Source organism: Balaenoptera physalus (assembly GCF_965194825.1).
Source record: "Balaenoptera physalus genome assembly, chromosome: 3".
NCBI classification, from domain to species: Eukaryota; Metazoa; Chordata; class Mammalia; order Artiodactyla; family Balaenopteridae; genus Balaenoptera; species Balaenoptera physalus.
In genome coordinates this window covers 111,195,694-111,212,240 of record NC_138890.1, presented here as the reverse complement: position 1 = coordinate 111,212,240, position 16,547 = coordinate 111,195,694, and the positions used below count along the sequence as shown (strand labels likewise).

At 36.7% G+C, this 16,547-nt stretch overlaps 1 protein-coding gene across 1 annotated transcript in view; it reads right to left on the bottom strand.

The window, feature by feature from the left end:
- Nucleotides 1-5,712: 5,712 nt before the first annotated feature.
- HAPLN1 (hyaluronan and proteoglycan link protein 1) overlaps nucleotides 5,713-16,547 on the bottom strand; it is a 77,378-nt gene continuing 66,543 nt past the window's right edge. Inside the window, exons 4-5 of the mRNA XM_082458223.1 lie at nucleotides 15,853-16,155; nucleotides 5,713-13,641 (exon numbers count right to left, since the gene is read on the bottom strand). Coding sequence (XP_082314349.1) covers nucleotides 13,352-13,641; nucleotides 15,853-16,155 — 593 coding nt within the window. The 3' untranslated portion in view covers nucleotides 5,713-13,351. The remainder of the gene's footprint in view (nucleotides 13,642-15,852; nucleotides 16,156-16,547) is intronic.

Sequence of the window (16,547 nt, the reverse complement as noted above, 5' to 3'; positions counted from 1 at the left end):
GGATCCGTTTAACAGCTGGTGTGTGGCATGCAATGCCTAAACACTTTTTACATAAAGATGGCATGAATCTAATAAATAAAAATTATTCAAATGGTCATAATTTTAAATGCAGTTAAATCAATGCATCTGGGTACATATCATTTAACAAAATTCTCTCTTCATCCATAGACTCATCTGGAGTTACTTAGCATGTTTGTTTTGAATCTCTGACTGCTAACCTTAATCCCGTTTCTCCAGCATTCTGCTCAGCAGTTGTCCTTATATTATCATGAGGTTGTCGCCAATACCGAAAGTTTAGAATTTGCTTTGAAATTTCAGGATGTTTCCCTGCTCTCAGCACTATAAAAAAATGTATATATGTGAAAAAAAGATTTCTAAGTTTCTCTTCAGTGCTTATAGGGAAACTGTTTACCTGAGCATTGGGGGGAGAGAGGAAGCCCTCAGGGTGTGTGTGAACAAATTCAGTATTTGGGAAGAAAGATGCCAGCTGATACTTCAGAATATTGCACTACATCACGAACGTCTGTATTGTTTGTTATATGTGAGGTGGCATAGCTTGAGAACTGCTGAAATACATAACATTGTATGACTCGACCAGTTAACATTTCAGTCAAACCTGGAAGTTGGTCTGCTTTTAAAACTGGTAGGCTTTCACAAGTTCCACTGGGACAAGTTACATGCATTTCCACTCCTCTATTTAGCAAGCAGAGGAGCACCTGCAGACTTGGAAATTTGTCTCATGGCCCTAATTTCTTCCCATATTTACCAAGACCAACTCATATTAAATTGCCCAACAAAACCTGAACAAGCATCAATAATATTTTCCTGTTACACAATCTGCTTTTCATTAAAGGCTACATGAAGAGGAGAAACTCAATTATTTTAAGATAAGTAGTTAGACTAGGTGGAACTCTGCAGATTTGCCAGCCATCTGGTTCTGTCACAGACTCCCTAGGGATCCTGAACATGCTTGCAACTGAAAAGAATTTGAACCTGAGTGACTTTTAAATTGGGACATAAAATGTGGCAACCCAGACTATGCACAGATACTTAGCAAGGACTAAGGACTACCGATTTTGAGGTTTGTGCTCTATGATGTTTTCTTCAGAGAGAACTAAAAGGGATTCAGACACTTTTTAATAATTGAATAAAAACTCTTTCCCTAAAATTAAACCATACCTATAAGATATACATATAGATAGATAGACAGATAGACAGATAAAGATATATTTTAATTTTTATTGGAGTATAGTTGATTTACAATGTTGTATTAGTTTCAGGTGTACAACAAAGTGAATCAGTTATACATGTACATTTATCCACTCTTATTTTAGATACTTTTCCTATATAGGCCATTACAGAGTATGAGTAGAGTTCCCTGTGCTATACAGTAGGTCCTTATTAGTTATCTATTTAATATATAGTAGTGTGTGTATGTCAATCCCAATCTCCCAGTTTATCCCTCCCCCTGCCCCTTATCCCCTGGTAACTGTAAGTTTGTTTTCTACATCTGTGACTCTACTTCTGTTTTGTGAATAAGTTTATTTGTACCCTTTTTTTAGATTCCACATATAGGCAATATCATATGATATTTGTCTTTCTGTGTCTGACTTACTTCACTCAGTATGACAATCTCTAGATCCATACATGTTGCTGCAAATGACATTATTTTGTTCTTTTTATGGCTGAGTAATACTCCATTGTATATATGTACTACATCTATATGATATATTTTAAATTATTCCAAAAAGTCTTTTGCTCTGAGTGACCTTTCTCATTTGCCAGTTTGCAGGGAAACACATTATCAGTAGTTAAATTCTTATATAAGGAAACTTCTGTAAAGAAAATCCAAAGTGTTATATAGATTAGTCTAAAGACTATAAAGTAACAAATCTCATTTTCATTGTAGAATTTTCTTTTTATTCTTTTAATTGAAATGTATTTGACATATAGCATTGTATAAATTTAAGGTGTACAACATGTTGATTTGATATATTTATATATTGTAATATGATTGTCATTGTAGTGATAATACCACTATCACATTACATAATTATCATTTCTTTTTTTGTGGTGAGAATAAAATAAGATCTAGGAAAGGATTATTTTCATTTTCACATCAGACACCTCTTCATCTTTCTCTCCCTCAGTCAAGCTGCACCGTTTTTGAGATCTGCAGTGAGCAGTATATGAGAGCACAGGCTGCTGGACCGTGTAGGAAGTGGAGAAGTGTGCAGGGTGTTTGATCTCAACAAACTTGCAGTTTTTCTTTATCAAAAATGTCACATGTCAGAACACAGGTGACCAAGTCCTATGTCAGAACACAGCTGACTTTGTATTTTGTCTGGCAAACCCCAATTTTAGATCTTTTAAAAATCATTAATAAGGACATTGCCTCCACGGCCTGCCACAATCCCCCATTAACTACCAAAATTGCATTTACCTCCACTAAGGGACTGCAGTCTGTGCCAACACAAGCCTAGACAACAGATGTTCCAGGATGATCATTTAAAGATGTCTCAGACTTTTCATGCATGTAATTGACAGTGATTTTGAGACAGTTGACTCTGATTTTGAATCCTAGAGGGATGAGCTCTGATCAATGGAAAAAAAGCTTCACTTGCTACAGGAAGATATGCCAAGCCAGGAAAAAATTTTTTTGGTTCAAATGTCACTAGAATTATATATTAAGAAAATTCAAGGAGTTCAGCCCATGCAGAAAACTTCCAAAGGAACATGTACGGCATAAATCTTACATTGTATTTGATTTTACAATTCAGTAGGTGTTTGTAAACACAAAAGACCACGAATAACCAAAGCAATCTTGAGAAAGAAAAACGGAGCTGGAGTAATAGGCTCCCTGACGTCAGACTATACTACAAAGCTACAGTCATCAAAACAGTATGGTACTGACATGAAAACAGAAATATAGATCAATGGAACAGGATAGAAAGTCCAGAGATAAACCCACACACTTATGGTTACCTAATCTATGACAAAGGAGGCAAGAATGTACAATGGAGAAAAAAACAGTCTCTTCAGTAAGTGGTGCTGGGAGAACTGGACAGCCACATGTAAAAGAATGAAATTAGAACACACCCTAACACCATACACAAAAATAAACTCAAAATGGATTAAAGACCTAAATGTAAGGCCAATACAATAAAACTCTTAGAAGGAAACATAGGTAGAACACTCTCTGACATAAATTGCCGCAAGATCTTTTTTGATCCACTTCCTAGAATAATGAAAATAAAAACAAAAATAAACAAATGGGACCTAATTAAACTTAAAAGTTTTTGCACAGCAAAGGAAACCATAAAAAAAAAAAATGAAAAGACAACCCACAGAATGGGAGAAAATATTTGCAAATGCAGCAACCAACAAGGGATTAATCTCCAAAATATACAAACAGCTCATGCAGCTCAGTATCAAAAGAAACAACCCAATCCGAAAAGGTGCAGAAGATCTAAATAGACATTTCTCCAAAGAAGACATACTGATGGTTAAAAAGCACATGAAAAGATGCTCAGCATCACTAATTATTAGAGAAATGCAAATCAAAACTATAATGAGCTATCACCTCACACTGGTCAGAATGGCCATCATCAAAAAATCTACAAACAAATGCTGGAGAGGGTGTGGAAAAAAGGGAATCCTCCTACACTGTTGGTGGGAATGCAAACTGGTGCAGCCACTATGGAGAACAATGTGGAGGTTCCTTAAAAAACTAAAAATAGAGCTACTATATGATCCAGTAATCCCACTCCTGGGCATATATCCAGAGAAAACCGTAGTTCAAAAAGATACATGCACCCAATGTTCATTGCAACGCCATTTACAATAGCCAAGACATGGGAGCAACCTAAATGTCCATCAACAGAGGAATGGATAAAGAAGATGTACATATATACAACGAAATATTACTCATCCATAAGAAAGAACAAAATAATGCCATTTGCAGCAACATGGTTGAGTGAAGTAAGTCAGACAGAGAAAGACAAATATCATATGATACTGCTTATATGTGGAATCTAAAAAAAAAGCTGCAAATGAACTTACCTACAAAACAGAAGTAAAGTTACAGATGTAGAAAATAAACTTATGGTTACTGGGGGTAAGAGGGGGAGGGATAAATTGGAAGACTGGGATTGACACATACATACTACTATATATAAAATAGAAAACTAATAAGAACCTACTGTATAGCACAGGGAACTCTACTCAATACTTTGTAATGGCCTACATAGGAAAAGAATCTAAAAAAGAGTGGATATATGTATATATATAACAGATTCACTTTGTTGTACACCTGAAACTAACACAACATTGTAAATCAACTATACCCCAATAAAAATTTTAAAAAATAAATAAATGTTTGTAAAAACATATGTTTGTGAAGAATTTTGGTAATTCTTTTGAAAACTACATTGTCAAGGGCAGAATCATTGTGTCTATTAGAAATATGGGTACAATTTATGAGGCCCAAATTTTGACTGTGGGGCAAGAACTGTTTAGGTCTTCAATTGATCATCACCAGATTGAAGAAGGAATAACTTGCTTTGTGCAGAGCATGGTGTATAGTAGACTAGAGGGCAGTCATTATAAAGTTGCTATTTGATATACTGTGCTTGAAAAGGAAATCACAAATAATGATTATGATGATGATGGTAATGACGACTAATGATGAATATAGCATTTGCTGAGCACCTACTAGTGCCAGGCACCCTTAGAAGCACTTAACACATTTAATCAGCAAATAACCTTAACCAATGGGATAAATGCTGAGATGAGTTTATTTCCCTCCTTATCTCAGTCATTAATAAATGGACCACTGCCGATAAGATATTAGAGTTGAATAAAATATTCCAGGGCTTTTTGGAGAAGGTCAACCTTGACTGAACACCTGAGAGGTGGCTGGTTTTTCGGGAAAAGCACACTCATCTAGCTCGGGTGGATATTAAGGCAGGAGCTTGGTTGTGCCCACCTTATAGCAGATGTAGCAAAGCTCCACTGGGGCTTGAGTTCCACTGGTTTCTTTAGTTCTCCTTTTACTCTGATCATCCACCTTATAATAGAAAACTCAGGCTGTTCCCCAAAAAGGCAGTATTGCCTATCTTGAGTATGTATGGAAACTTGTGTGGTGTGTTTTGAGTTATTAGATTGATTGGAAGGGAGTAATCACTGGCAGTGAGTGGCTGGAAGAGTGAGGGATGTTAAGTGCCCTGAAAGGTGAGATAATCCCACACAGTAAAGAATCATTTTATCCAAAATGCGCACGGCACTTCTTGAAATGCAGTGCAGGTGATTCAGGTCCGCACCAAGAGATAGCCAGGGTGGCTTTATAGTGGCAGACCTGGAATCGAGGATGGCACAGTGGGCAGGAATTCTTAGAATCAAATCTGGAATACTTTTTTCCAAGTTTTTTGGAAATTGTTAGACTCCAGTGAAAATATACTAATATTATGGCAGATGAGTTTGTTAAACAATTTTTGCATAATGCACCTTTGCTGTGGAAACTTCAGAGGTAGAAAGAAAAAGGATAACCCCTTTATGTTATGAGTTTGTTAGTATATATCTTTTATGTTATGAGTATGTTAGTGTATATCCTTCCAGGCTTTACTATGCGTATTAATAAATTGCACAAAGATGAGATCATAAAGACAACACACAACTTCTTTTTTTTTAAATTTTTTTTTTAATAGTTTTGTTTTTTTTTTTTAATTCTTTTTTTTTTTTTTAATTAATTAATTATTTATTTATTTATGGCTGTGTTGGGTCTTCGTTTCTGTGTGAGGGCTTTGTCTAGTTGCGGCAAGCGGGGGCCACTCTTCATCGCGGTGCGCGGGCCTCTCACTATCGCGGCCTCTCTTGTTGCGGAGCACAGGCTCCAGACGCGCAGGCTGAGTAATTGTGGCTCACAGGCCCAGTTGCTCCGCGGCATGTGGGATCCTCCCAGACCAGGGCTCGAACCCGTGTCCCCTGCATTGGCAGGCAGATTCTCAACCACTGCGCCACCAGGGAAGCCCCCACAACTTCTTTAATTGCCATTTTTGAGTATTTGCATGGAAGGGAATAAGTTTTATAGCCTCAGATAAATACTATATGCTTGTAAATTTTTGATGTTTTTAAAAAATTCTATATGTGAAGAGACATAAATATTTACATTTCAAGTAGCAATAAGCTTTAGTGATATTTTCAGTGTTTTATTTATCTTTGCTTTATTCCAAACAAAATTGGAAGTGGTTCATTTACATTACATGTCAAAATTGACTTGTGAAGTAGTGCTTTGGTCAGTAAGATAAGGGCATTTCTGCAGACCACTGTCACAGGGATAACTTTCTTCCACAGACTATCTAAGGCATTAGGCAGCAGTCTCTAGATAGTGTTATTATGTTTTGCTTTGAGAATTTCTAAGTTTCCAAAGTTCATCCTGAGCAGTGCTCTCCTATCAAACCCTCCAGACCCTGATGCCTGAACTTTCCTCCAATGACCCTTTAATAGGGAGCCAGTTCTCAAGGGATTTGTCATACTTCAACAATTTCTTCTATCTTTTTGGTGGCAGGTAACTGTTATATTGTTAGTGCACCTTAGTGCAGTTAATTTGTTATTAACTGTTAGTTAATTTGTTTTTTTCTTTAGAATTAAAAATTTTTCTTCTTGGTGGGGAGGATACAAAACAGAACTTTATGCTTTCTTTTTGCACAGGCAGTATTCTGATAGGAAGCCTCCATGCCTTGAGCCACTAGTCTTTCCTTTGTTAGTCTAAAGCCAGGGAAGGAAGGGCCAGGTCCCACTCCCTCTGTGAATTCTAGACCATTGGCCTCTGTGCTCTCTGGAGGGGCCAGGAAACTAAGGAAGCTGAAGAATGGCTAAAGGACATTTCAAGCTAATTTATTATTAAATCGTGTTGTTCAAGTCTTTCACTTGCCTCAAGGTGAGTTGCAGCTGACTCAGATAGCTCTGTCAGCTTCATAGGCCAGTTACGAAATCACTTATAGCTTTATTAATGACATAGTTCATACATCTTATATTTACTAGAATTGATGAATCAATTAATTAATTGATTTAGCAAGTGTTTAATTAATATCTGTAATGATGACTTAATTTTTATCAAAAACCATGCATGACCTTTTCACATACATAATGGAAAATATGATATTATAAAATTTAACAGTATTTTTTCCCAGAATGTTTGAATTTTGAGTAATTGTCATTATCTTTCTTCCCTATTTTACCAGCATTGTGTTAGCTTGTTTTTTGTTTCGTTTTGTTTTGTTTTGGGTCTGAGGGCCCATGTTGTAGTGTAAAGCTCACCGTGAGCATAGGTCTTTTTTCCTGAGATAACTAAATCTCAGAAGCCACTGGCTTCAGTGTGGAGTTTGAATTCTTGTCCCCAAAATGTTTTACACAATTATTGTTATAGCCTTGGGATTTTGGTACTTTAGATGGGGAAGAGTTTGATATTAGGATACATGTGGTTTAAAGTAGTTTTTACAGAAGTGACAATAGTAGAGCAGGCAGGCAGATAAATAGCTTATTACAACACATTTGCTAATGTAATGGGAACTATTACTAGAAGAAAAAGAGCAACTCAAATGAATTAAATGTTTACATTGGAAGAATTTCTAAGTTTGATCAAATTCAAACCAATTATACTATTTTTAAAAATTATTTTTAATTGTGAACTATAAATATCAATCCAATCATGTATCAGTGGGATGGCTTTGGTTTTTCCTAAGTCTGTTAAGACCAGTGTTTCTCAACCCTGGCTACTTATTAAAATTAACCAGGGGTCTGTGGGGGAAGGTTTAAACAATCCTGATGTCCAGGTTGTACCCTTGAGCATGATCTATGGAGAAGAGACCCAGGCCTCAAAGTTTTCCTAAAACTTCCTAGCTGATTCTAATATGCTTATAACTGCTTTGATAGATTATTGAATTTTTATGTATATTGAACTGAAAGGTTGGCTTTAAAAAATTTTTTTTTCAATTAGAAAAGCAGAATTTGCTTCTCAGCTGCTTGAAATTTGGCTCCTATCACAGGAATAAGTATCTTCCCATGGAGCAAGGATGTTCAATTTGGCAGACCTCAAGTACAGGGAGAGCCACAAAGGACTGTATTTATCTTTCCCCTGAGCTCACAGCAGTCATTACACGCAAATATGTTTATTTATCAGAATAATAAATGAGTGGTTCTGCAGTTCTGTTTCAGATTCACATGCAAGATTCTCAGTATCTTCAAAGAAGGGCCTTTCAAAGACTAAAACCTCAAACTCTCTTGCTTTTTATCTTTTTCTGCTCTCTACATATATATGAGTTTTGGCAGGCAGGATTTTCATTGACTAAAATCAAAGGGAGAAACATTAAAAAAATTTTAAAACAACAACAGAAGAATCCCAGATATTTCAAGCAGGATGAAGAGCTGGCAATCGGGCTCCTTCCTTAGAAAGAAAAATATGGGAACACGGTATTCTTAGAATTCTATCCCCATCCAAGAATCTTACATTTGTTGATCAAACCAATAGTTTCATTGTTAGAAAATGAAGAATCTAAGCTTTCTGTCCACCTTGGGAATACTCTCCTGAATAAACGGACCTCAGGCTGTAGTCAGATACCAACTGAATGAAAGAGCCATCTTTTTATAGCTGAGGCATGTGAAACTGGACAACCCCAGTGAACAGAGATAAGCTGAGAAGGAAAATTGTTTGATTTCAGAAAAAACATGGAGTTACCCTCTGGGCTGACCCAAGTTGTCTCAGATGATGAGTGGCTATGGAGGTGACAAAACTTTATTGGCCTGAAAGAAATATAGAGAAAATAAATAAGCTTTGTTTGCTCTTAGTGAAAAAAAAAATGTGTGTGCAGTGAATTTCCTCCTTAAGATTGGAGCGAGTAGCCTGCTGTCAGTTTCCTAAATATATCACCTATAGAGAAGCAAAGACTTCAGAGCCATCTTAAGCTCTGCCCCTAAATAATCCTAAATGAAGGGCCCAAGAAATCATACTACCCAATAATGCTTTAATGTAACGCTTGAGGTTTTTTTTTTATAACTATCCTTGCATATCTGACCATCCTGGACAGGGTCGCTTCTACTCAAGAATAGTCTTAGCATTAAGCCTTGTCACTTGGTAGGGAACCAAGGCCATCACATCTGAACAGTGAACTTGTTTTTATTTAAGCACTATGAAAACCCATAGGACCCTTCAATATAAGTACCAAGCAGGTTTGTATATGACCTAGCCTTAATAATACAAGAGATTTGCTGGAAAAGTGAAGGTGATAGCTTTCATCTGTGTGAGAACTTAAACACTAAAAGAAGATGATTTAATTTCATGTTATCCTTGGACTTTCTTCTCCAAGGTTGTTCAGTGTATTCCAAATAAGTATGGGCAACATTTTAAAGTACATTTTTCTGTTTGAATGTCAGTGACCCAAATTGTTTTAGGTGTGCTTGCATTCAAGTCATTGCATCAGCAAGAGACTCTTGCACCCAAGAAACCATTTTTAAATACCAGGAATATCCAGAAACTGTTTTCCACGTTGAAAATTCAGGAAGGAATGGAAATATTGAAAAATATGTTCCTTGTCATTGGAGTGTAAAGTGCTAGAGAGAAGGACTTTAGTAAGAAAATTAAAACCTTTCTTTTTAATTCAGTACTACTAATTAAAGTCATACAGTATCTCAAGTATGTAAATCTAATCAATGACATCACAGATTCCTGGGATTGCTGACCTGGTGAACAAAATAAATTGTACTTTGACTCATATAAAAAGCCAGTAGATTTGGGGATAGTACTATTGCTGATTTAACAACAGCACAGGTATACTCCTTTTTGTTGTTGTTGTTAACTTTACAAAATATAGGAAATGGGAATTCAATTGTGTTTACAATTTGAACTCAAATGTATCAGAACAAGGATGGGTTAAATGTCTTTTCTTGAAATAATGTATTTATAGAGTTTGACACAAAGAAAAATAGCTAAGATTCTATAACTCAGAAGAATCAAGAGATACTGCAGTAACACAAAATTGACTTTTAATGTTTGTTTACCAGTTCATTGTATCTTACAGAAAATGAAAACATTTTTTTTTTTTTTGTAATACAGATTGGTTCTTCTCCTCAGATTTGTACTCGGTAGGTATTAAATGCCTTGAAATACTGACTTCCTTTTAATCAGGTGGCTTAATGACTTTTGTATTTTTCATTTCTCTCGTTGTACATCATTGCTGTGCTGGCAGTAGTGAGCTATGATACAGTTAACTTCTCAACACAACTGTGTCAGTTATCCAACGATCATTCTTGATGCATTCTATGCTGAGAATGGATGGGTAATTCCCTTTTCATCCTTTCCTCTTTAGTGGTCAGCTACTCCTTGAGACCACCATATTCTTTGGAGCATTGAAATCAAGAAACCCAGTATGGCTGCCAGCAACCAAATTGGAATCTCCTTTGAGACTACTTCTAATTGCCAAAATAATAAGTGACTATATTATTGCATAAAATAAAACTTTAACAGGTACCGGCCCCCTTTCTATGAGAGAAAGTTTAAATTTACAAATACCATATTTGACTAGAAATTACTGTGATAAAATATGGCAGCAGTCATTAAAAGATGGCTTCCAGTGTTAACATGACTAACTTGTTTTTATTCTTATACTGTCTTTTATATGAATCATTTCTTTTTGTTTAGGTTTTCCAATGTAGGTGAGTCAGTGAAATGTGCAGATATACTTTGTTCCTTAAACGGGCCAAGTGTTAATTATGGACAAAATGATCAAAAGATTTCCTAACCCAGACTCCCATCTCATCCCTCTGATACTCTTGGTACCCAAGTCTGAGGAGCAATTTTCTGAATTAACCGGTGTTGTACCGACTTTCTGTTAGGAATTGTGTTAGGATAACCTTTCTTTTTCAGACATTCTCAGTGAGATATCTTGAGGAATGAAGTAGGAAAATAGACATTTGGTGGAAAATGGCAAAATAAGAACATTAAAAAGAAACTCTTATTCAAGGAGGAGTCCAAAAAGGTATGGGAACTCTGGTCCTTTGGGGGAAGTCAGAAGAAGATAAAAATTCTGCCCAGCAGTACTCATTCTTTTAAGACATATATATATATATTTTTTTACAAGCATGGAAAAATGGTGTGCAGTCAGTATAGATTTTAATCAGCTAACAGTCACTCCAGAGATTTTTATCAGCACCAATTCCTGTACTAGTAAGTATTCAAAAGTTAAGAAATGCTACTATGCTTAATATTATAAAGGTAGAGTTCTGCAGCAATAACTGAAAATTATATATCTGCTTCAATAGAAACTTGTTCCCACTTGCAATTCCAATAAGATTCTTGTAACGTGGGTAATAATCACTCAAGTATGGGTTTCCTCCAATGAGCTAACCCCCATATTTGAGGTACGAGAGTCACTATTTTGGAGATAGTCCCTCTTTGAATAATATATTCATCTTCTCCTAGACCATTCAGGTATTTTTAATTTAGAAGTGTGAGTTCTATTTGTATTAGCAGTGTTTGAGTTAAACCTCACAATCTCTTTGGATTTATATTTTTTGTACAATTTGCATATCCAACCTAATGTAAAACTGTGCATGCATACATTCTCATCTTTTAATATGAAAGCATCTGAAAATTTCCAGATATGCTTTTGGTGGAAGAAATGATCTACTTTTATTTATAATATTCTGCCTAGATAATGTATGCATATAGTTATGATTTCATGGAATTCCAATTGTTCTATACCTTCCACACACATAATTCTACATTTATAGAGTAAATTTATTAGAATTATTACAGAGCTTTGAATGCAACCACAATCAATTCAGGAAACAGATTTATTTACTCATGTTCATGGGAGGAAAATCTACATAAAAACATTCATGAAAGCATACGAGCTATGTCATACTTGGATTATTATACTAAATCCCATTTATTAGAACTCACTGTGAAACAATGGGAAACCATGAAATGTAATTTGAATACAAATATTGGTCCCTGTGGGGTCTCAACAGTCATAAAAATATAGGAAAACCGAGCTTTATTTAAGATTGGAGCTGCTAACAGGGAAAATTGTTTTCCTGAAGCTGTTCTTACCCTTTCATTTAAAGCCCTGAAGATTTTAGTGTAAACTCTTTGATGACAGCTTCAGCATTTCATTTAAGCCTAATGATGATCAGCAAGAAAAGTGACATCACTGACCACATTTTCTATATGGAGAGAGGTTTAAAACTACTTTGTTGACTTTCTTCCCCAAACACAGGCACCATTTGGGCTTTCTAGTATACATACAAATAGGAATAATAAGAATTTTTAAAGTTGGGTTCTTATTTCTTGGTTAGACAAGTATAGTAATTCATTCCTTTTATGATTTAAATTTTTGTCATGTCATGTAAATAAAGAAATATTAAATATTTTAAAGTTATTTTTATAGGACAATAACATTTCATAGGCTAACATAAAATCAAGCTGCTAAATTTTACAATTTTTCTGTCCAGCAGTTTATCTATATAACTGCCCTGAGTAGATGCTAAATGCTGCTTAGCAAACGGCCCTTAGAATTTAAATATAACTCAGTAAAGCTACTCAAAAGATAAAACAATTCTTCTCAGGCATGTGTAGTTTTAATTAGAAGAAGGTAGGAGTCTCATTGGTTAAATATTACCTGCTTATTTTAGTTTCATACTTCATATAAATGGGATTATTAAGGGGTTTTAACTGTGCTTGTTATTATACATTGGAGTCCATAAGAATTTTTTTTTTTTTTTTTTTTGGTCAAAAAGGCAGGATTTTAAAGAGTAAAATAATTCTGTCTTTTGGAGCTTTGAAATATTTTAGAAAAGTGTAGATTGTTCCCTTGTGAAACTAAGTTTTGTGCAGCCTCTCAGAATCTCAGTTTATGTAAAGAAGCCTGTATTTCAAATCTGTTGCTCTAATCTGTTTATTGTAGTGCATTTCAAAATTGTACAAATGTGTAAAATTTGTGCTTGTGGCAGCTGCTACTCTGAGTAGCTTTACTTTCTTTAATTTAATCCTAGCAATCCTTACGCTATTGCATGCCCCGATCTTGAAAGGATACTTCGTTGGGATGGTGTAGCCTAAACGGTTTGGCTCTAAAGCCTCCTTATGTAGTGCTTCCCTTAAAATTATATTAATTTATAATATATATTGAATGATAGCTTTACAAAAACAAATTAATGAATTGGTCTTTATGAAAATGACTTTACAGTAAGTAAAAAAGGGTTATCACAGTTTTGGTAATTTGCATGAGTTCATATTGAAAAAAAAAAACCTTTCACATGTTCTTAATGACTTTAAAACTGACGTGCTCTAGGGGCACGCTCAGTTGTATGCTCTGAAGCAGTAGACACCATACAGCTTATGCTTTTTATCTGGGAAACCCACGAAGCGCACCGCAGCCTCAGTAGGACTGCAGCGCCTTCTTGGCCTAGAGATGGGGTAGCGGACACTGCCGTCCGCCAACCAGCCTGCATCGCAACGGTCATATCCCAGAAGTTTCCAGGCAGCGAATATCTGGCCCACTTTAGCAATCTGAGCACCATCATTGAGACAAGCCTGCACCGCTTCGTCGTAGGTCAGCTTGGTGGGGTGGATCAGGTAGTAGAATCGGCCTGCGGAGAAAAGGAGAGAGGGTCAGTGGGCCTGTCTGTGGCTCAGCCCCACAGAGGTGGAAGGAGCCCCAAATGGAAGTGTTTCTCAATGAAGGGGGATATAGAGCAGTGTCTGTAAAGGTTCTGAAACACAGGATTGTCAGTTAAATGTAGTGCCCCTAGGTTGCTCTCCATTAAATTAGTTTTTTCCTTGCCCCTTAATGTGTGTTCAGACATGGCCCTTTTAGAGCTGTAAAAAAGAAAAGGGAAATGACAGATAGGTCTCTTTTAGCTAATTAGTGGCAAAAAGGGCCCTTCTGTGGCACTAGAGAAGACAGAATTCCATGTTAAAAGCAAGAGCTATTTAAATTCTAGCTGTAGCAAGACTGAAGCCCAGCACAAGTTTCTAGAGAGGCAAAATTTGAATGTGAAAGGATCAAAAAACATTCCTGACAGAAAAGTCCATTTAAAAATAATCAAAAGCCCTCAAGTCCTTTTCATTACAGGTATCAATAAGACATTATTCTTATTCAAAGACTACAGTATGAAAATGCAAAACGTACAGGAAGTCACTTGCCATAAATAATATGGACTCAGAATGTGAACTCAGTCTGTTCACTCACTGGCAAAGAGGATGAAGTTAGTTATTTTTTTCAATTTCCCTCTGTGGGAGCTCTGACACCTAACCATTGCTTGATTTTACAAGAAAGAGCAAGTTAGTCTCAACCACTAATTCAATTGTGTTAATTACTGAGATTCCTTCAATTTGTATCAAATATGCATGAAATGTATAAAATATGACATCAACTGACTAAAGTGATACCGATCAGTGCAAGATTTTCTCAGACTTTTAGTTTCAGGCAGAGTAGAATCAGACTGTCTAACCGGATTACACATTGTAATGTGATACCCCCTCCTGCCTCTCTTTAAATACAGATTATTGAAGTCTAAATTAATGCTTGCCAGTTCTTTCTAGACTAAGAGGATATGATTTGGAGAAAGGGCAGCCGTCACGGGAACATTAATAAGAGGGTTAGTTCTATCATCTGTAGCTGAGGCCGGCAAACTACAGCGCACGGGTCCAGTGAGGTTTTATTAGAACACAGCCACACCCATCTGTTTAATATTGTTCATGGCGGCTTTTGTGTTATAACATACAAAGCTACGTGGAGTAGTTGCAACAGAGACCATATGGCCCACAAAGCCAAAAATATTTACTGTCTGACCCTTTACAGAAAGTTTGTTGATCCCTGATCCCTTGCTGTTTTTGCCAAAGCATGTCACCAGGCACCTGAAGTATAAAATAATGGGGCCAGGGCTAGCCTCGTGGGTTTGCGACCTGTACAGTTACACTGGGCCGCACGTGTGATTTAATGCTTTACTGTGTCATCTTAAAATTCTTTTTTTTTTTTTTTAATTTATTTATTTTATTATTTTTGGCTGTGTCAGGTCTCCGTCGCTGCGTGTGGGTGGCATGTGGGATCTTCCCGGACCAGGACTCGAACCCGTGTCCCCTGCATTGTCAAGCTGACTCCCAACCACTGCACCACCAGGGAAGCCCTTAAAATTCTTAATAATTGTTTAACAAGGAGCCCACATTTTCATTTTGCACTGGGCCCTACATGTTACGTCACTGGTTCTGGAAGGAGCAAGATAGGGTTGGGAGCTGTGTCGCATTCAATGAGTCAGTCATCAGCACTGATACAACCTGGATCTCTCACTTCTGCTTTCACCTCCAATGTTATTTCTACTTAATTTTCTTGCAAAGGTCTCTTTATCCTGAGCCCTCTCTTTATCAGAGAGATAATTCTCTCTCTTTATCCTAAGCTTTGCTGATCATCTGTGAATAAATTGACATTGTAATTTAGAGAAGAAGACCATGACACAGATGCCATCCTTACTTCAGTGGAGAGGCCTCTATCCCATGGAGGGCACCCGGTGGCAGCATCACCTTTGGCAGTGAGAAAAAGACTCCATACAACGTGACAGTTAAACTATTTCATAATAACAGTTGGATGCAATAAAACCAAAGAATCATGGAAATATGTACTTTTGCTTGATGTCTGTGGATTTTAAAAAATTATGACATTTCAGAATTTCTTATATCTGGAGCAACACTTCAAAGCTTTTTTTCTTTTTTTTTTAAGTAGGTAAGATTAAAAGTTTAATGTCACATCACAGTATGTATTGGTCTCTGGGATAGGAAACAAGGCAGTATGGTTAATATCTTACCATTGAAGTTGGATGTAAAACAGAAGACATCGTATCTGCTTTTATCTTTGTCCCAAAACCCGTAGTTCCTGACTCCGGGCACTGTGTTCTGGCCTCCGCAGGGTTCTCTGGGTTTTGTGATGGGATACTGTACAGACCCATCACTGAGCCAGCCAGCATTGCACCAGTCCAGCCCACCCCTCCAGGCATCGTACAGCTGGTCGAAGGAGGCGATCGCAGCATCCTGGTCCAGACAAGCCTGCTGTGCCTCGTGAAAATTGAGATTGTAGCGCCCCAGTCGTGGAAAATAAGGAAATACCACACCTGTCCAAAGGAGGAGGCAAGGAATCGTTAGTGGCACAAATAGTAAGAACTATGAGCAAATCCCACTTGAGTGGGGAAAAACATAATAGACTCTCCATCAGATGAAGAAGCAGTTTTTGTTCCACTTGCAGTGTTTTCTCATGGTCCCATTTCCCTTCAAACAACCTCTCAGCTCTGAGCATCTCACAGTTAGCTCTTTGGTCCGGTAACTTCAGTGATTTACCTCTTTTGCTAAGAGTTCAGCTCAGTCCTCACAATTCTCTTTCCGAAACGATTCGTCTGCAGATTATAGTTTCCAAATAGCGCTCCCTGAGAACTTCCCTATTGCATATCTGACAACAACATAATTAAGCGGTCTTATTTCATATTAATAAGGTAACTTTTTACAGTGC